This window comes from Sinocyclocheilus grahami, unplaced genomic scaffold, assembly GCF_001515645.1.
Source record: "Sinocyclocheilus grahami isolate Dianchi unplaced genomic scaffold, SAMN03320097.WGS_v1.1 scaffold19.1, whole genome shotgun sequence".
NCBI classification, from domain to species: domain Eukaryota; kingdom Metazoa; phylum Chordata; class Actinopteri; order Cypriniformes; family Cyprinidae; genus Sinocyclocheilus; species Sinocyclocheilus grahami.
The window spans coordinates 233,508-253,272 of record NW_015505198.1 but is presented as its reverse complement, the minus strand read 5'-3'; the positions used below and the strand labels follow the sequence as shown (position 1 = coordinate 253,272).

The 19,765-nt window shown below is 38.5% G+C and overlaps 6 protein-coding genes across 8 annotated transcripts in view; 3 read left to right on the top strand and 3 right to left on the bottom strand.

Moving 5' to 3' along the window:
- The window catches only part of anks3 (ankyrin repeat and sterile alpha motif domain containing 3), an 11,850-nt gene extending 10,425 nt beyond the window's left edge, over positions 1–1,425 (bottom strand). The window contains exons 1-2 of the mRNA XM_016236645.1: positions 1,158–1,425; positions 606–790 (exon numbers count right to left, since the gene is read on the bottom strand). Coding sequence (XP_016092131.1) covers positions 606–784 — 179 coding nt within the window. The 5' untranslated portion in view covers positions 785–790; positions 1,158–1,425. The remainder of the gene's footprint in view (positions 1–605; positions 791–1,157) is intronic.
- A 302-nt stretch (positions 1,426–1,727) lies between these two features.
- Positions 1,728–4,138, bottom strand: cunh8orf33 (chromosome unknown C8orf33 homolog). 2 transcript variants are annotated; one of them, XM_016238306.1, is made up of 6 exons: positions 3,995–4,138; positions 3,832–3,906; positions 3,472–3,674; positions 2,910–3,000; positions 2,525–2,671; positions 1,728–2,134 (listed from the first exon to the last, which is right to left on the bottom strand). In XM_016238306.1, exons 2-6 carry the CDS (start codon positions 3,854–3,856, stop codon positions 1,923–1,925), a joined length of 678 nt encoding a protein of 225 aa, XP_016093792.1. In that variant the 5' UTR covers positions 3,857–3,906; positions 3,995–4,138; the 3' UTR covers positions 1,728–1,922. The 2 variants fall into 2 exon arrangements, with proteins under 2 accessions (XP_016093792.1, XP_016093801.1); XM_016238315.1 differs by lacking the exon at positions 3,995–4,138 and having other exon boundaries at positions 3,832–3,988.
- A 444-nt stretch (positions 4,139–4,582) lies between these two features.
- Positions 4,583–8,920, top strand: h3f3d (H3 histone, family 3D). Of its 2 annotated transcripts, XM_016236627.1 has the most exons (4): positions 4,583–4,671; positions 5,640–5,786; positions 8,159–8,312; positions 8,402–8,920. In XM_016236627.1, the coding sequence occupies exons 2-4, from the start codon at positions 5,659–5,661 to the stop codon at positions 8,528–8,530; spliced, it is 411 nt and encodes a 136-aa protein (XP_016092113.1). In that variant the 5' UTR covers positions 4,583–4,671; positions 5,640–5,658; the 3' UTR covers positions 8,531–8,920. The 2 variants fall into 2 exon arrangements, with proteins under 2 accessions (XP_016092113.1, XP_016092122.1); XM_016236636.1 differs by lacking the exons at positions 4,583–4,671; positions 5,640–5,786 and adding an exon at positions 7,009–7,187.
- A 1,514-nt stretch (positions 8,921–10,434) lies between these two features.
- uqcc4 (ubiquinol-cytochrome c reductase complex assembly factor 4) lies at positions 10,435–11,476 on the bottom strand. The gene is made up of 2 exons (XM_016236615.1): positions 11,324–11,476; positions 10,435–10,985 (listed from the first exon to the last, which is right to left on the bottom strand). Exons 1-2 carry the CDS (start codon positions 11,401–11,403, stop codon positions 10,646–10,648), a joined length of 420 nt encoding a protein of 139 aa, XP_016092101.1. The 5' UTR covers positions 11,404–11,476; the 3' UTR covers positions 10,435–10,645.
- A 227-nt stretch (positions 11,477–11,703) lies between these two features.
- On the top strand, positions 11,704–16,740 carry LOC107555133 (uncharacterized protein C7orf50 homolog). Its single transcript, XM_016237835.1, has 6 exons — positions 11,704–11,832; positions 12,246–12,379; positions 12,886–13,008; positions 15,730–15,965; positions 16,069–16,150; positions 16,336–16,740. Exons 2-6 carry the CDS (start codon positions 12,314–12,316, stop codon positions 16,738–16,740), a joined length of 912 nt encoding a protein of 303 aa, XP_016093321.1. The 5' UTR covers positions 11,704–11,832; positions 12,246–12,313.
- Positions 16,741–17,272: 532 nt separating this feature from the next.
- LOC107555122 (peroxisomal 2,4-dienoyl-CoA reductase-like) lies at positions 17,273–18,225 on the top strand. The gene is made up of 4 exons (XM_016237826.1): positions 17,273–17,328; positions 17,409–17,544; positions 17,861–17,985; positions 18,127–18,225. The coding sequence occupies exons 1-4, from the start codon at positions 17,290–17,292 to the stop codon at positions 18,223–18,225; spliced, it is 399 nt and encodes a 132-aa protein (XP_016093312.1). The 5' UTR covers positions 17,273–17,289.
- Positions 18,226–19,765: the final 1,540 nt, after the last annotated feature.

The following is a 19,765-nucleotide window of genomic DNA, read 5'->3' as shown; positions in this document are numbered from 1 at the left end:
TCTCTCTCTCTCTCTCTCTCTATATATATATATATTTATCCATCTGTCTGTCTGTCTGTCTATCTATCCATCCATTCATCTCTCTCTCTATCTATCATCTGTCTATCTATCCATTCTGCTGTCTCTCTCTCTATACTGTATGTATATATATATATATATATATATATATATATATAAATAATTTATCCATTCATCTGTCTGTCTGTCTATCTATCTATCCATCCATTTATCTATCATCAATTTATCCATTCATCTCTCTCTCTCTATATATATCTATCTATCTTTCATCTGTCTGTCTGACTGTCTGTCTATCTATCCATTCTGCTATCTATCTCTCTCTCTCTATACTGTATGTATATATATATATATATCCATTCATCTATCTGTCTGTCTGTCTATCTCTCTCTCTCTCTCTCTCTCTCTCTATATATATATATACTTATCCATCCATTAATCCATCTGTCTGTCTGTCTATCCATCTATCTATAAATAGTCTCTAGTTTAGGCATATTTTCTTTAAACGTTCATGCACACTGAACTAAAACATGTCAAAGGCGGTTAGATGGAAACATGCACAGAATGAACAGCAGATTCTTCCATCTGACCTGCGGATGCACTCGGCCACCACATCATACTGTCCGATGGAGCAGGCGGTGTGAAGATCCAGCGGCACGTTCAGCTCCTCCGGGCCGATCAGAGCGTCTCCTCCGCCCGCCAGCCACACGGACAGACTCGCGCCTAACTGCTCCGACTCACTGCTCGCCTCGTCGCTCAGCTCAGACATCTTCCTCTGGAAATGAGGTTGGATATTTAATATTTACAGTTCTGTGCAATAACATGAGCTAAAATAGCTTATGTATATCAAAATAAAATCATTTATTTTATCCCTCTCAAAATAACCAGTTTATTCAGTGAAATTGTTTTTCGTTATCTGGTATCAGGACTATTATCCGTCAGTCAGTTCAACTCGGATAAATGTTATCTCATACTCTTATTCATATGTTTATAACATAGTTATGATGCTGAAAAGTTATAGTTACAAAAGTTATAACCAAACTCTTAACATGGAAATGACAGCCTTTTACAACAACCGTTCATGCCATAAACGCATTACTCAGCAACCTAATAAAGCACCCGACAAATAAAAGCGTACAAACCTTGAAATTATTACACCTTTCCAAACTGGTAAATCAATGTTTTGTTCAGAAATCGCAACAGCAGCGGCAACTCAAAGGAAGTTTCGTGTTCCAGCCGGGGCGTGTTGTTAAATGTGTTGTAGGGAGTTGTAGTCTTTTGCCTGCTTCTCATAATACAGTTTAAACGGCCAGTGCACAATATAAGACTGCATATCCCATTAGCCTCTGCGTCAGCACTTATAGCTTACATGCCTGACGACATCAAACAGCAACACGTTTGTTGATAAACTGCAAAAGAATGATACACATAATAAAATATCTAAAAATAAAGACTGAGAGCATTGATTTGAGGTGAAATAATGCCCTTGAATTGTTAAAGAAATAAGTTGATATTTCTAATATAAGCCTTTTAAATACGTTGCCATAGCAACTCCTACAATAAATCAGTTACAGGCTACAATACAAAATATTTATTTATATTTTCATCATCAGTATTAGACAATTAAAAAAATAAAAATAAAACCCAGTAAAATAAAATTTAAAATAAATAATATAATAAAAATTGAAACAGCAACGTTTTGAGTTTTGGCCATAATTAATTTATTTGGATTTTTTACTCTAGTGTATTCTATGAACATTTTGAACATTACAACAAAGCGAAATCTAGCAATAATGCATGCTTAATAAAATGCATAGAGAACATATCGCAAAATTATGCAATAGAAAATATCTGACTCTGCATCTACTTAAGGCACCAATCCTGTTGGTTGATGTTACAGTGTCGAATCATAAGCTGAAGTTAAAGCAAAACTCTTCATGTGTTTTAGTGAAAACAAAAGGTTTTGTGTCTCCATCAGTCTTTGTGTGTTCATTTGTCTCCTGGGGTCCTTGCAGTGCGTGCGTCTCTTGAGATTTGTCTGTTTTGTTTGTGGGGTGTGCTCGCCGGTGAAACACTGGTTTGCTCTCAGAGACACTGGTGACCCGGGCGGAGGTCACTGCTGTGGAAAGAGACAACAATTTTGTAAGAATTGTGTAAGCAATTTTTGTCAGAATATTGTAAGGCAGTTTTTTATTTATTTAAATTTTTTTAATGGGCTCTGTGGGAACGTTTTTTGGGAAACACCCCCCCCCCCCCCCCTAATTACCTAAATAAATAAATACACATATTAGGATTAATTCTAAAAAAAAATGTTTTAATTATTAAATATAAATAAACATTTGATTTAAAATAAATGTATAATACATTTATTTTAATATATATAAATAGTTTTTAAATTAAGTATCAATAATGTAATAATAGAAACTAATTAGTTAACAAATATTATAGCTTCCCTTTAACTAAAAAACATTTTTTTAGACATGAATGTACATTTTTGCCACTGCCTTACCTGACTGTATGAGTTTGAACTGTCTGGCTCTTTCCTCTTCTATCTTCTTCCTGTAGTCTCCAGAGACCGCTCGCATTACCTGCCTCTTCTTCACCAGGGGAGCTTTGGAGCTGTGTAACGTCTTCAGAGCGCGGCTCGCTTCTTCCCCTAAATGGAGACGTGTGTAAACAAAACAGAAGGTGAGGGTTTCTTTTCAACTTACTTATATGTATTATTTGGGATAAACCCCTTGAGATGCAGCATCTCGTTTTCAAGGGGGTCCTATTACACAAAAATTAGCAAACATAACACAAAAACAAACAATAACAACAACAAAACAACTTTCTTCTGACCTGAGTTTGTGTAATATATATAGATGTTATATTTGTTGTGTTGTCTCACTCACGTTGTTTGCTGGAGGTTTTTTGCGTTCTCAGGCCGAGCTCGAGCTGTTCGATGCACCAATCCAACTCTCGACTCAGCTGCTCATCAGGAGTCTAACACACACACACACACACACACACGCGCACACACACACTGGTCAGCTATCCTTGTGGGGACTCTCCATAGGCGTAATGGTTTTTCTACTGTACAGACCGTATATTCTATTACCCTACACCAGGGGTAGGCAAGTTCAGTCCTAGAGAGCCGCAGTCCTGCATAGTTCAGCTCCAACCCTAATCAAACACACCTGAACAAGCTAATCAATGTCTTCAGGATTACTAAGGCTATAGGCAGGTGTCACCCACTCACACTCAGTCACACACACTCACTCACTCACTCACACACTCACACACACACACACTCTCTCTCTCTCTCACACACACACACACACGCACACACACACACACACACTCACTCTCACACACACACACACACGCACACACACACACACACACCCAGCTTATATATTTATATAAACACAACAGTATATATATATATATATATGCAAATGTGTATGTGCTTACCAGTTCTGTGGTCTCTTGTTTGGGTGTTTCCTCGTTGCTTTTTACCCCTTTCTGTTGATTATCTTTTCCATCACCTGTTTTCCTTTTCTTCTTCTTGTGTTTTTTAGCATTGGTAGGAGTGTCAGCTTTTTGGGCTGTTGTTTTGGGGTCCTCGCCGCTCTGGCCATCCGTGTTTTTCTCGTTTTCCAGTATTCTGGTTGTTTCTGGAAAGCATGAACACATTTAGAGCTTTTTCAGAGCATTTATCAGCCCCTTATATTGCATGCTAATAAGTCATACAGTGCAATTCAATATAAAAGTCTGCAAAATAACACGTAGATTCAATATATTCATCTAATATGGTTTGTAGTGAAATCTTACCTGTTCCAGTTGATTCCTCTGCCATAGCTGAGGCTTGAATCTTCTGATAACACAAATAAATCGCTCTGTTCTTTCCTATGAAAAAAACCAAAACATTAACGATCACCTATCGAGTGTGCAGCGCTTAAGGAAAACTATAAATGTGATAGAATCAATTAACTACTTCTGCTCGAAGCGTTGGATTTTCAAATATATTTAGAGTATTTAGCTATGCATGTATGAAAATCCCATATGTGTGCACCATACAAGGAGCTCCGCCGGCAACACATGTACCATTCTAAAGGTTCCTACTGCAGCACAATAAAATGTACCCTCCTTTTTAGGCAATTTTAGCCGCACTAAAACATACTGGATCTCAAAAGCAATGTATTTTTTCGTCATTGTTTGCGAAGCAACGATTCTCGTAATAAATTACCAATAATGTTTTGTATTCGCTATTATTAAAAGGAACCGTATGGGACGGTTGTATTTACATGGTTATGTAATCCACACCAAAGTGGTTCAGGGCTAGAAATGGAAGGATTTTGAAAGCATAGATGTTTCACGAACATTGTTAATTAAACGTTCATATAACGCCATTTGAAATTTAAAAACAGTTTCGATCTGCAGAAACAGACCGAAAAGCCGTTTACAATTACATCAAAACCGCGCTAAAACTATTATAAATAAATACTAAAGAAGAGTAAATCTGCCCCTCGCTGCTCCAGCCAATGAGAGTCGGCGTGGGCGTGGCTTAACCTGCGCACGACGTCACTGACTGTATAAATACAGGGCAGCTCGTTCAGTCCGAGACCGACGTCCCTTGTTTTGGGTTTGACGGATTATTCGAAACAAGAAATCGTAAGTGTCGTTAACGGTCGGTCTTAAACCGACAGAAACTATTTTATGGTGTGTTTAGTCTTGAGTATCGTGTTTTAAGACTTTCTGTAACATGAAAAATCTCTTTAGTCTGCATGTTGTGTTTAGATTCATATACGGCGGTTTTAGATGATTTTTGTCGCGGTAGCAACAAGCTAAGCTAACGAGGGCGAGCTCATATTTACTTCTGCTTTATCTCAGAAGTTCGTTCACTATTTTTACCTTTACATTTCTGTTTTTAATACGTAAGTTGGTCTCACGATACGCGTCGTTTTCTATTTAGCCGCTTTCAGTCGACAGTCACCGAGTTGTCGGTGTAGACAAAGAAACGGCTGTAATTGGTGTTCTTGGGCGCCATGTTACACATAAAGGCAGAAACGTGTCTGTGTCTCGTCCTGAGATGGTGGACCTCACTACTGCATTACTCCGAGCTTCCACAGCTCGATTTACCGGTGGTTTCTCATCGCTTTCGCCGTAATTAAAGGGAACGTGGCGTATATGTAGTACTAGTTGCTGAATGGTTGAATGAAAGTCGCTGCCGTTGAAGATTTGTCTTCAGAGTGTGTGTGTGTGTGTGTTGAATGGGACTCCGTTATGTGTGTGTGTCCCACTGTGAGTTGTTCAGGTTGTTGATGCTCCACAGCAACACGCGTTTCTACTTGCTTCTATACATATGCGACTTTGCATATACTATAACTAATAAAAATGCAGCGTTTATAGAATTGTTTTCCCATCTCGTTTACCTTTTTAAGTATCCATTTAGCTTTAATCTCCTCAATGGCGCCCCCATGTTGTAAAGTGCTGCTTTAGGATATTGTTGCCAGGTGTCCTTTTCCTAAACATGAACTGTTTCTGCATGACTGTATTATTGGGCGGGAGTTTTGTTGTGGTTGACGTAATGGGGCGCGGAATTCCCCGCGGCTGTTCTGATCAGGTTTGTGTCTCTTTAGGCCGCTTCATTAGAGTGCCATGGCACGTACTAAACAGACCGCCCGTAAGTCCACCGGTGGTAAAGCCCCCAGGAAGCAGCTGGCCACCAAGGCGGCCAGGAAGAGTGCGCCCTCCACCGGTGGAGTCAAGAAGCCCCACAGATACCGGTGAGAAACACTGAGCACGTGTAGTAGTAGTAGTAGTAGATGGATGGATAATTGAAGCTAAGCTAACGAGGGCGAGCTCATATTTACTTCTGCTTTATCTCAGAAGTTCGTTCACTATTTTTACCTTTACATTTCTGTTTTTAATACGTAAGTTGGTCTCACGATACGCGTCGTTTTCTATTTAGCCGCTTTCAGTCGACAGTCACCGAGTTGTCGGTGTAGACAAAGAAACGGCTGTAATTGGTGTTCTTGGGCGCCATGTTACACATAAAGGCAGAAACGTGTCTGTGTCTCGTCCTGAGATGGTGGACCTCACTACTGCATTAATCAGAGCTTCCACAGCTCGATTTACCGGTGGTTTCTCATCGTTTTCGCCGTAATTAAAGGGAACGTGGCGTATATGTAGTACTAGTTGCTGAATGGTTGAATGAAAGTCGCTGCCGTTGAAGATTTGTCTTCAGAGTGTGTGTGTGTGTGTGTTGAATGGGACTCCGTTATGTGTGTGTGTCCCACTGTGAGTTGTTCAGGTTGTTGATGCTCCACAGCAACACGCGTTTCTACTTGCTTCTATACATATGCGACTTTGCATATACTATAACTAATAAAAATGCAGCGTTTATAGAATTGTTTTCCCATCTCGTTTACCTTTTTAAGTATCCATTTAGCTTTAATCTCCTCAATGGCGCCCCCATGTTGTAAAGTGCTGCTTTAGGATATTGTTGCCAGGTGTCCTTTTCCTAAACATGAACTGTTTCTGCATGACTGTATTATTGGGCGGGAGTTTTGTTGTGGTTGACGTAATGGGGCGCGGAATTCCCCGCGGCTGTTCTGATCAGGTTTGTGTCTCTTTAGGCCGCTTCATTAGAGTGCCATGGCACGTACTAAACAGACCGCCCGTAAGTCCACCGGTGGTAAAGCCCCCAGGAAGCAGCTGGCCACCAAGGCGGCCAGGAAGAGTGCGCCCTCCACCGGTGGAGTCAAGAAGCCCCACAGATACCGGTGAGAAACACTGAGCACGTGTAGTAGTAGTAGTAGTAGATGGATGGATAATTGTTTGGCATTATTACCTGTATACACTGGAGGTTTTATATATTATCGTGTACGTACTGAATGTTCATACACACTATGTCCTTTTCCTAAACATGAACTGTTTCTGCATGACTGTATTATTGGGCGGGAGTTTTGTTGTGGTTGACGTCATGGCGCGCGGAATTCCCCGCGGCTGTTGTTCTGATCAGGTTTGTGTCTCTTTAGGCCGCTTCATTAGAGTGCCATGGCACGTACTAAACAGACCGCCCGTAAGTCCACCGGTGGTAAAGCCCCCAGGAAGCAGCTGGCCACCAAGGCGGCCAGGAAGAGTGCGCCCTCCACCGGTGGAGTCAAGAAGCCCCACAGATACCGGTGAGAAACACTGAGCACGTGTAGTAGTAGTAGTAGTAGATGGATGGATAATTGTTTGGCATTATTACCTGTATACACTGGAGGTTTTATATATTATCGTGTACGTACTGAATGTTCATACACACTATATGTAAATGGTTTTATAGATTGTATGTATACAATATATTGTTTTATATGCTGTTATGTAATGTTTAAAATTAAATGCATGAAATTGTAAATATTTACAGTACATGCGCGCGTGTATGTGTATATATATATATATATATATATATACACACACACACACACACTAATTGGTGTATAAGCTGAATATCTATAAATATGCTAGAAAACTTTCAGTTAACACTTTTGAAGAGATTTTTAACAGTTGAGCCAGATGCAGTGTTAAGAATTTAGCTAAAATACATTAAAAAAAAAACAACCCTGAAATTTATTATAAATTCTTGCAATGCAAATGGCCACAGAAGCTGGCATGGTGTTAAACTTAAACTATACATATGCTATATAAACGCAATATATTTATATTCAGCATATATGTGATATAATGTATATGAAATGAATTAATGTATTAAATTGTGTTATATATATTACACACAAAATACAATGTGTATATAAATATATTTAAGAAATGTGTATGTAGAATATAGAAATATTTTACGTACGTGTACTCTACATATATTCAGTAGATGCACTGTGTTATATATATATATATATATATATATATATATATATATATATATATATGCGCTTTGTGTATTTACTGAATTTTATATACATGTGTATATATTGCGTATTTACTGTATTTATATTGTGTATGGACACAATGTAACCGTTATGTATTCAGTATATGCATGATAATGTGTATACATTGTTAAATAAACAATGTACTTTGCTTTCACCTCAGTGCATTTCATGCATTATCCTAATAACAGCGAATCAATTTATTGTTTTGTGCTCGTTTTCCCCCTCAGTCCTGGAACTGTGGCTCTTCGTGAGATCCGTCGGTACCAGAAGTCCACAGAGTTGCTGATCCGCAAGCTTCCGTTCCAGCGCCTGGTTCGTGAGATCGCTCAGGATTTCAAGACCGACTTGCGCTTCCAGAGTGCTGCCATCGGCGCTTTGCAGGTGTGTTTTCTAGTTCTGGGTTGTGTATAGATCTACCTCACTTTCTTTTTGTTTGGTCCCTCCTAACGTTTTCTCGCTCTGGTTTGTAGGAGGCAAGCGAAGCATACCTGGTGGGTCTGTTTGAGGACACCAACTTGTGCGCCATCCACGCCAAACGTGTCACCATCATGCCCAAAGACATCCAGTTGGCCCGTCGAATCCGTGGAGAGCGCGCTTAGACTCTCTTTACGATTTACTCTAACTTTTTTTTTGTTTGTTTTTTTGTGGAGGAATATATGGGGGCGGGGTTTGACGTGCGGGAGGGTCGGGTGGGAGGGACATCAGGGTTCTTAAACTCTTGACAATAAATGCCTGTGTAGTTAATTTTTTTGGTAGTTGCGGTAGGGGAGGGGTATTGTGTGGTTCAAGTTGATAGTAGGGGGGCAGCGTCAGAACATTCCGGGAGCTCCTCAGGGTTTTAAAGTTTGTATTTTAGACTTTCATATGCCTCTGCCTAGTCTGCATGCTCCATGAGTTAGAATGTCCATTTTAGTTCTATCATTATTATAATATTGGGTTTCTCTTCTATTGTGGCCATTTGGTTGTAAATAAACTTTCCACTACCTCAATGTTTCTTGCCGTTCATTTTGTCTTCAGTAGGGTTTAAGATGCCACTGTTTTAACTTTAAGCTGTAACTTGTCTTTCCAACACAAAAGACTTGCTAACATGATTATATATACACAAGTTTGATTAAATGCGTTCTAGGTCCTAATAATAACCAAAGCTAGTGGCATGTTGATAAAAAAAATCTCAGGAAAAGCAAACCTTTTTGCAACCCTTTAATTTTCACATCTCGTGTCATGTTTTTAATAAGAGCAGTGCAAAGTATTTCACCCATTTTTAGTTTGACTTTCATAATGTAATGAAAAATGTAAGTTTCACCGTCTATGGTTTGTAAACCATATCAAGGAAATAATTTACATTGCCCCCTTTGATTATGTAATGCTAAAATTAGTTTATTTAAAGTATATTCTCAATGTTGACTTTCAGTGTCCAATAATGGTTCCCTGATGACATTTATAAACTAGCAGTCACCCCCAAAATTACAATTCCAAAGTGTCTCCATTATGCTTTCAATACAATCCCGCTGACTTTACAATCTTCGATTTAAACCCAGCTACAGACACTCTCAAGAGCACAGAATGTGGACGGTCGATTTGATGATTCTCAGCTTGGAGAAAACCTTTTACTTCTAAACCATAAATAAACATTTCAAATCGAAAATGTCCCTTTTAAGCCACTATGAGGGTTTGTTTTTGATGCCGACGTCCTGCTGCTCTTCATCGGCCAGCAGTCCTGGTAAATGTTCATAGAGGTTTTTCTCCAGAGACCCGTCTATCTCGCTCTCTCTCCTGAACATGCACCAGACGACGGTGGGAGGGACATCAGGGTTCTTAAACTCTTGACAATAAATGCCTGTGTAGTTAATTTTTTTGGTAGTTGCGGTAGGGGAGGGGTATTGTGTGGTTCAAGTTGATAGTAGGGGGGCAGCGTCAGAACATTCCGGGAGCTCCTCAGGGTTTTAAAGTTTGTATTTTAGACTTTCATATACCTCTGCCTAGTCTGCATGCTTCATGATGAATTAGAATGTGTCCTTTTATTATATTGGGTTTCTCTTCTATTGTGGCCATTTGGTTGTAAATAAACTTTCCACTACCTCAGTGTTGTTTGCAGTTCATTATTTTGGCTTTAGCGGTGTTTAAGGTGCTGTGTTTTTCATTTGACTTGTACAAACTTTTACTAAATCCATTTTAGGTCCCAATTGTGTTGCTTTAGTGACCGAAGCTAGTAGCAAGTTAATTTAAACACACATTTGTCTCTGTACGAATAACAGAAAAGCACACCTTTCTGAAACCCTTTGAGCAGTACAATTTTTAACCTGATTTTAGATTGACTTGTTTACACGAGTCATGCTTTGAAAACTGTAATTAGATTTCACTTTCTATGGTTCGTAAACCATATCAAGTGATCTTTACATGCCCACTTTGATAATACAGCTGAAGTATGTTTTCAATGGTGACTTTCAGTGTGTTCAATAATGGTTCCCTATTTACATTATTTAAACTAGCAGTCACACCACAATTACAATTCAGACGTTTCTACTTTATGCTTGCTTACAATGTTACTGGCTTTACAATCTTCAACATTAATCACGCTACAGATGATCCGGTTTAATACAGCCACTTTCAAGAGCACAGAATGTGGACAGTCAATTTGATCATTCTCAGTTGGGAGAAAAAATTCCTCTAACAATAAATAAACATTCCAAATTGAAAATGTCCCTTTTAAGCCACTATGAGGGTTTGTTTTTGACGCCGACTCCCTCCTGTTCTTCATCGGACAGCAGTCCTGGTAAATGTTCATGGAGGTTTTTCTCCAGAGACTGGTCGATCTCGGTCTCTCTCCTGAAAATGCACCAGACGACGAAGCCCACTCCAACGAGGCTGAAGGGCAGAACCTTCCACCAGGGCCGCTGGTAGCTGCTGCCCATCGAACGGTCCACTTTCCAGGATCGGTGGCTGGCTTTGCTGGTGGAGAACTGGATGGGTTTGGATGCTTCATTATCATCTGGAGGTTTTCTGGACTTTGCATTAAGCTGTGATGTGAAGGACAGCATCCTTGAGGCGCATGGTCTACACAGATACAGATTTAATGAAACACTACTTTAAAAATGCCAGAAATAGCATTGCATTTATTTATAACATTCGGTGGTGCTTGTATTTGCTAAACAATAATTAAAATGTCGTTAACAGAGATCCCTCTAGCCAAGGTCAGCTTAGAATTTAAGAGATCATTAAAGAGTGTTTAAAAAAAAAAATCGGTCAGAATTCTGTTCAAAAACAATTTGAATACGTTTCAATTATTTAAAGGCTTGTTTTAATTAATGTACCATACAAAGCAAATTGGTTGCATAAATTCTAGGTAAATGATGGTTATTTAATAATCTATACAAGAAAAATAATCCACTTACCTTAAATTCGCAAGTGTTCTGCTTGTAAAACCATCGTGACCCAAAGAAAACCGTGATAAATGCAGGCAGACTTTTGACATCTTCAGGGTTTCTCCAAACAGGCGTGATTCTCTCGGTCATATAGCGAGCGCCCCTGTAAATTCTGCCCGGAAGGAAAACTACAATGAACTGAAACATAGTTCCGCTTTGATATTTAGACGTTTATAAAGAAAACAGTTTGTCTGATCACTTCATATATATATATATTGTAGAGTGGTACATTATATTACAAATGTTAAAATGTCATCGTATGAAGCGAGCATCTTATTCTAAGATTACGTGATACTACATTTAAGAACTACATGTCCCAAAAGTCTAATTACCAACCAATCAGGGAGCAGCTTTTACACAGCCATAGCAACGTCATCAAACCTGGCCGCTATTCCATGGCGCTGTTTGTCCACACGTGGTTGGAAGCAAATATTGGAAGATCTTTGTTTCACTTGCAAGTCATCTTTACATTTTTTTAGGTAAGTCATCTTTATAACTTACATCTATAAACGCAAAGGCGCAATTATGATGACTCTCCTTAACTAGTAATATTAATTAATGTGTGTGTGCTGGCTAGTGCATGACTACATCTCTGCTGCTATATCATACGTTTAAATAAATTACATTTATTTTTGAAAGAAGTTTCTTATGTTCACGTGATCCTTCAGAAATCAATCTAATATGCTGATTTGCTTTTCATTGTTATTAATGTTCAGTGGAAATTAACAGAATGCTCAAAAGAGCATTTCTTTTGTAGAACCGAACAGAGAACGTTTGTGACATTATTATTATTATTATTATAAACGTCTTTACTGTCACTTTTGATTAATTTAATGCTGGATAAAAACATGAATTGCTTTCAATAACTAACACTTGTGCTGTTTTCTTCTAGAATTGCTGAGAAAGTGAAGAAACTTGGGCTTGTAGAAGAAACAGGAGCTCAAACGCAGTCTGGATGAAATGACGCATGTACAAGATGAGAGAAAAAAGCCAAAGAAAGGCAAGAAGAGAAAGGCTAATGATGAGGTGTGTGATGCCTGGCAGACATACATTTATTATAATAACAACACATGCATAATGTTTCAATAACATGTAACTTTTGAATAGCTTGTCTTCCTGGTGAAGAAAAAAAAAAGTCAGTATATCACTAACAATATACTGTTATGTCACGTATATCATTATTGTTCTATAAAATCAAGAGTGACTCATAATCTGCTCAGACAACAGTGTTTATGTCCGCTTGTGCACAAAGTGTATGTTTTAGTTCTTATTTTGGCTTTACAGGACTCTAAAGCAGTTGCTCCCAAATCAGAAACATTTCTTATTATTTTCAATGTTGAAAACCGTTCATATTTTTGTGGAAACCATGATTTTTCAGTTTTTTTTTTTTGAAAGTTCAAAAGAACAGCATTTATGTGAAATTGAAATCTTTTGCAACATTCTGAATGTCTGTACTGTCAGTTTTGATCAATCTAATGCATCCTTGCTGAATAAAAGGATTCATAGTATTAAAATATTTTTTGAATTTGCAGGACCCCAAAGCAGCTGTTCCTGAATCGGATCTGGTGACGCCACAGAACGATGAAACAAACACACTCGCTGCTACAGGGAGAGCAAAAAAGAAAGCGATGATGAAAAAGAAAAGTAAAGCTGAGGTGAGTCAAAATAATCAGCTTTCGTCCCTTACAGTAAAACGGTAATATTGTGAAATATTATCACAATTTAAAACAACTGATTTCTATTTGAATATATATTAAAATATAATTTATTCCTGTTATACAAAGCTGTATTTTCAGCATCATTACTCATTAGTCTTCAGTGTCACATGATCTTCAGAAATCATTCTAATATGCTGCTGCTCAAGAAACATTTCTGATTATCATCAATGTTGAAAACAGTATCTTTGCAGAATCCATGATTTTTGTCAGGATTCCTTGATAAATAGAAAGTTAATTTTAAATGATCTTTACTGTCACTTTTGATAAATTTAATGCATCCTTACTGAATAAAAGTGTTAATTTCTTTAAAAAAACAAAAGAACTTGTCCTGTGCCATTACAACATGACCATGTTTATCCCACTCTCTCACACACACTCTCGACCCTCCTCGCCGCTTCTAAGGTCACGTTCTTCCTCTTCCTTATTCTCGTGCAAGCACGAATGGTGCGCATTTGTGCATGTTACGCACGGACAGGGAGGTGTTGCTCTTGCGTTCTGCGTATGCAGGCACGGCACGTGGTGTGCGACAAACACCTGCAGTTTCCGTCTAAAGGTGTTCCCCAGCAGGCTATAGACGAGTGGGTTCAGGCAGCTGTTGGCACAGGCCGCTAAGGTCACAACGTGTCCCGTGAGCGGGTAGCGCTGCCACAGAGTATGGTTTCCACGTCGCCGTGAGGCATTCGTGTCACCATTCAAAAGATGCACGCTAATGAAGATGTTCTCTGGCAGCCAGCATACAAAAAACACACTCACGGCTGCGATGATCATGTGCAGGGCTTTTGTTCGCTGCGGCCGTTCAAAGCGCAAAAGCAAACGTGCGATTAAAGTGTAGCAGACGCCCATCACACAAAACGGCAAAGCGAATCCCAACGTCACTTCCAGCCATTGCACCTCAGCCACGCCTGCAAAACAGAAGCCACGCCCCCATCCGTGATGCACATGCGCAGTAGCGAATGGAATCAGAGTGCACAAGATGGCCGCCGCCCATATGGTTGCGCAGGCCCTGCGTGCAACACGTGAACAATGCGAAATGGAGGCGTTTTCAGGTAGCGCTCGCATTCTTAGGCCGGTCAGCGCAAGGCAGCGGTCCAAACTCATCCATGTGAGGGAAAACACGCTGCTGTACATGTTGACCTGTAGGAAAATCGCCATGCATGAGCACAAGACCGCATCGTCGTAATAGTGCGCGCTCAGGTTGAACACTTCAATTAGTGAGTCCAGAACCAACACTAGGTCGGCCAGGGCCAAATTAGTAAAGTACAGGTCCGGCGTGCTCATCCGCTGCCGAGGGTCAAAGTTCACCAACAGGATCAGGATGTTACCCATGAGGCCGAGCGGGAAGAGCAGGATGGTGTAGATGCAGGAGAGGAGGAGGCTTATGATGTAGGCGTCCGAGGAGGTGGAGCTCGTTTCGTTGACGTTATTAACGGACCAGTGCAGGCTGGAGGAATTCGGTCGGAAAGTCAGCGGATCTTCCATCGTCTTCCCCTCTATTACCTCCGTTGTCACATTGCTTGGAAATATGCCGTTTTCGGCATTTTGTTGTCTCTTCGAAGTACTAAAAAACAGAAAGACGCGTGTTTCAGTGAGAATCTCAGAGCTTGCTCTAAAGTCATTGTAATTTTACTGGTGAAACACTGTAAAAATGCTACAGTAAAAACCTGTTAATTGGTTAACTGGTAGTTAAGTTCCCTTGGGGTGTCAAATTCAGTTCCTGGAGGGCCACTGCTCTGAAGAGTTTAGCTCCCTCCAACCCTAGTTAAACACACCTGAACCAGCTTATCAAGGTCTTCAGGATTACTAGAAACTTCCAGGCAGGTGTTTTGGAGCTGGTTGGAGCGAAACTCTGCAGGACGCCAACCCTACAAGACCTATCTAGGACATTTCATGTAATTTTACAATAAAGTACTGTCATCTTATCAAGTCATCTTAAAGGAGACATATTATGCCCCTTTTTACAATATGTAATATAAGTCTCTGGTGTCCCCAGAATGTGTCTCTGAAGTTTAAGCTCAAAATACTCCACAGATCTCGCAGATTTAATTTCACAATGGGATTTTCTGATAGTTTGCAATGAAGCATTCAAAATAAAGATCTTACCTTGCTTATTGTATTGTCCAAGTTTATCTGTGTGTATTACGTTGTCCTCCTCGTTTGCACTTTTAGGTCCTTAAAGGTCATTAAGAAATAAATGTAGAAGTCTTTGATTTGTAGATATTCTTTTCTTTCTCCATTCGGCCATACTAATGAAGCAGACGTCTCTTCTGCTGAAGTCGTAAATACAGGAGGGCCAGGTTGTGCCAAACAGACACATACAATGGCCGCCTCTGTTTACCCCAAACAATATGATGGAGAAATGCTCCATTACCTCCTCTGCTGGCTGGAAAATCAGACAGATGGAAGATATAGAGTTTCATAGTGAAGGAGAATGCGTGTATTTGTGTGTGTGGTGTTCAGAGGGAAAGATTTATTTATTTATTTTCAAGAAATTAGTACTTTTATTTTAGAAGGGCACCTTAAATTGATCAAAAGTGACAGCAAAGACATTTAAAATGTTGCAAAAGATTTGTATTTCTAATAAAAAGTTCATTCAAACTTTTTATTCATTGAATCCTGGGGGGGTGCAAATATTAAGTAACGTATGATTTTCTGTCTTAGAGTACTGGAGATATGAACACCTCACAGCAGCAGAAACCATCTGGAGCGGAGGATGAAAACGGCTCAGATGGTGAGGAAGATCTGAGTCCTGAGGAGAAACGAGTGCTGGAGAGAAAGATGAAGAAGATTCTGAAAAAGGAGGAGAAGAAGAAACTGAAGGAAGAAGGCAAAAGCATAAAAAAAGACAAAGTCCAGTCAAATCTTGCAGAGAAGAAGGCGCTGGAATACCTCACGTGGCAAGACATAGTTATTTTTATGCATGTATGTGTTTCCCAATTCTACCAGAGGTTGTCAAACAGTGTTTTAATGGATTTACTTCATGTTTGTGTGCTTGTTTAGCTGGTCTGAGAGACGGGAGGAGTGGAAGTTTCACAAAAGCAGGCAAATATGGTTACTGCAGCACATGTATGACACCACAAAGGTACAAGAAACTTCACAATCATCATTGATCTCTACAACTCTCCACACTTATCACAGTAATAATACACAGTAGTAATGATTTTGTGTTTTAAATCATGCATATGGTTTCTTTTTTTTCTTTTCTTTTTTCATTCTCAATTTCAACTGTTTTCTCTGCATATGCATGCATTTCTCTCTCTATTTCAGGTGACTGATGATCATTTCAAAGGGTTGCTGACGTATCTTGAAGGTCTGCGCGGAGCGTCGCGAGGCATCACATTGCAGAAAGCTGAAGCCATTGTGCGCTGGGAAGGACAAGGAGAAGAGGAAGACACAGCGGATGCTGAAAAGAAAAAACAGAGAGCCAAACTCTTTTCTTTTTTCATTCTCAATTTCAACTGTTTTTCTCTGCATATGCATGCATTTCTCTCTCTATTTCAGGTGACTGATGATCATTTCAAAGGGTTGCTGACGTATCTTAAAGGTCTGCGCGGAGCGTCGCGAGGCATCACATTGCAGAAAGCTGAAGCCATTGTGCGCTGGGAAGGACAAGGAGAAGAGGAAGACACAGCGGATGCTGAAAAGAAAAAACATGATTTTTTTCCACTGTAGTTTCTCGCTGTCAACACTTTGTCCATGACTGAACTTTTCAGTCACAATTGCCTTTTATAGTGACGCACACATTGATCTTTAACCTTTGGTAACGTGGTCTTCTCAAGCCTGCATCTTCAAATTCATTTCAATGTTTACAAAAATAGTTTGAAGCTTTTTTTTGTTGTTGTCTTTTGTTCAGGCATGGTTGTGACACGGTCATTGCCAGCAGAAATCTGGAGAAACTCTCTGAGGTACTGTTTCTACAAATCTCCAATAACTCACTCGTGACATTACTTTAATGAAGAGTCATTCATCTTATTGTGTGTGTTAGGCTGCAAAGAAGTTAAGCAGCAGTGATTTTTTTCCACTGTAGTTTCTCGCTGTCAACACTTTGTCCATGACTGAACTTTTCAGTCACAATTGCCTTTTATAGTGACACACACATTGATCTTTAACCTTTGGTAACGTGGTCTTCTCAAGCCTGCATCTTCAAATTCATTTCAATGTTTACAAAAATAGTTTGAAGCTTTTTTTTGTTGTTGTCTTTTGTTCAGGCATGGTTGTGACATGGTCATTGCCAGCAGAAATCTGGAGAAACTCTCTGAGGTACTGTTTCTACAAATCTCCAATAACTCACTCGTGACATTACTTTAATGAAGAGTCATTCATCTTATTGTGTGTGTTAGGCTGCAAAGAAGTTAAGCAGCACTACAGGCAGACAGTGTTTGGCAATTGCCATTGATGTGCGTCAACCAGAGACGATTTCTGCTGCCATGGATGAAGCCTTGAAGACATTTGGACGTGTTGACATACTTATTAACAGTAAGGCTTAAGTTGGTCAAAGGCTTAAGAAGGTCAAACACAGTGCATTAACCTGTAATAAAATCATATATTTTCCAAAACATGCAGTGTATTACCAAAGAGATCTTGATTCTGTAGATATAATGATGTCAAAGATCAACTAACACCCTCTTATCATGTTTCTTTTGATCATTCTCTAATGTGTGATTACACACTATGCCAGCACATGTACAGGTGCATCTCAATAAATTAGAATGTCGTGGAAAAGTTCATTTATTTCAGTAATTCAACTCAAATAATAGTTAGACATGTTTGTGGTTTACAATTTTTATTTCAGATGCTGCAGGTAATTTCTTGTGTCCAGCTACATCATTGTCATTTAACGCTTTCAAGACCGTAATGGAGATTGACACCATGGGAACTTTCAACACCAGTAAAGTCATCTATGACAAATGGTTCAAGGTAAAAATATAAATTTCAAGAGTTTTTATTAACTAAATATCTCAGTTCTTGGCTTTTTTTTGTCACATGAGGTCTCTCTGTATTAAGCAGTAGTTTATTGTCAGTGTCTCATAGTTTGTGGCTGTTTTTTCTTTATCTTAGGATCATGGCGGCTCCATTGTTAACATTTCCGCCACACTGGGATACAGAGGTCAGGCTCTCCAGGTGCATGCTGGGTCAGCGAAGGCGGCAAATGGTTAGTGTCATTTTGGTTGATGTTCTGACATAATTTTCTGTTTGTCTGCTTTATAAAGTTGTTTTTATAAACGTTAGAATATATAATAAGTATTTTTATACGAGTAACAGTGTTAGAATGGCACTTGGAAAAAAAAAACATACACAAGACAACAATAGTGTGCAGATTAATAAATGTAATTAGTATGAAGACTGATGTTCCTCATTTGTAAATTGGACAAAAACATGGAATAAAACATTACATTTGTGGTTTAAAGATGGCTTGAAATCAGTATTTCCCCCTTTTATTTATTTATTTTTATTTCATATTGCTGGTCCTTTTGGGAACGATTTATACATGCATATCAATTTTGAACACATTTTTGACGCCATACTGTTGGATAAAATTTCTTTTTGAAGTTGACTGTGAGAATAACAGATGTTCTGTAGACTGAAAAGACCAATTTGGCACAATGATGAAAGTTAGTTAACTTTAAAAAAAAAAAAAAAAAAAAAAGGTTCTAAAATATAAAAACATGAATCTAGAGATTGAAATCAACAGCAATGGACCAGTTGTCGTGCCAACATCTGTATGATAATTGTTGAATATTACAAAAACGTCCATATTATTTTTCACCCCAAAATTAAAGAAACAAAATAAGAAATTATATTCTGTGTTAAGAAAATTACGCCTAATTATAGGACTTTTAGAATGAAACATTCCACCCAAATTCCAATTTTCATAATGCTGTTGCTTAGTTGTAAATTCTCATTCTTTTCATTGGCTTTTCAGCATAAATTAACATCAGTACAAAGAACAAGTTCCAATTTGAATCATATACATGTTTTCCTACTTTATGATAATGAGTTTCTTTTGTCTGACTGCATTTTTATGCAAATACTGTATATTTTCTTCCTTTAATTTTGAGGTGAAATATGACGAACATGTTTTTGAATTTTACCTGGTAAGATATTTATAGACACCCTTAAACTGTGTCTTCTCATTACACGAGTGTTATTGACATTTCAAGCATGTTTAACCACAGAGTATTAGTAATTATAATATATTTACTTCTGGTAACATAAATGACCACTTTAGCACTACATTAATAGCGTTTTTTAAATTTTTTGGTGATATTTCACCATCACCACTCCCTCTCCTTGGTTTTTAAAAATGGCTGACATTCATTTAGTGATAAAAATGTACATCCTTATGGAAATATGATAATATTTTGTAATTATAATTTAAATCTGATTAATTTTAAAATTGTTTGTCATAAATCAACATCTCAGGAAAATGTTACGGGGTTTCAAATCAAAATATGACGTCCTGTTATGAAACAGGACATAATTTCATACACATCCACTGTAGAGGACACCAGGACTGAAAGCATGTTTATTATACATTTTGGGAGACAAAAGAATTGAATAGGAAAACAAATTATATATCAATATTCTTATGAAATATTAGATATTATTATGAAAATCTGGCCAATTACTACTCCCATTATTACACTTCTTTTTTCAACATGCTGTCCCAACAGCACTTTAATATGCAAATTAGATA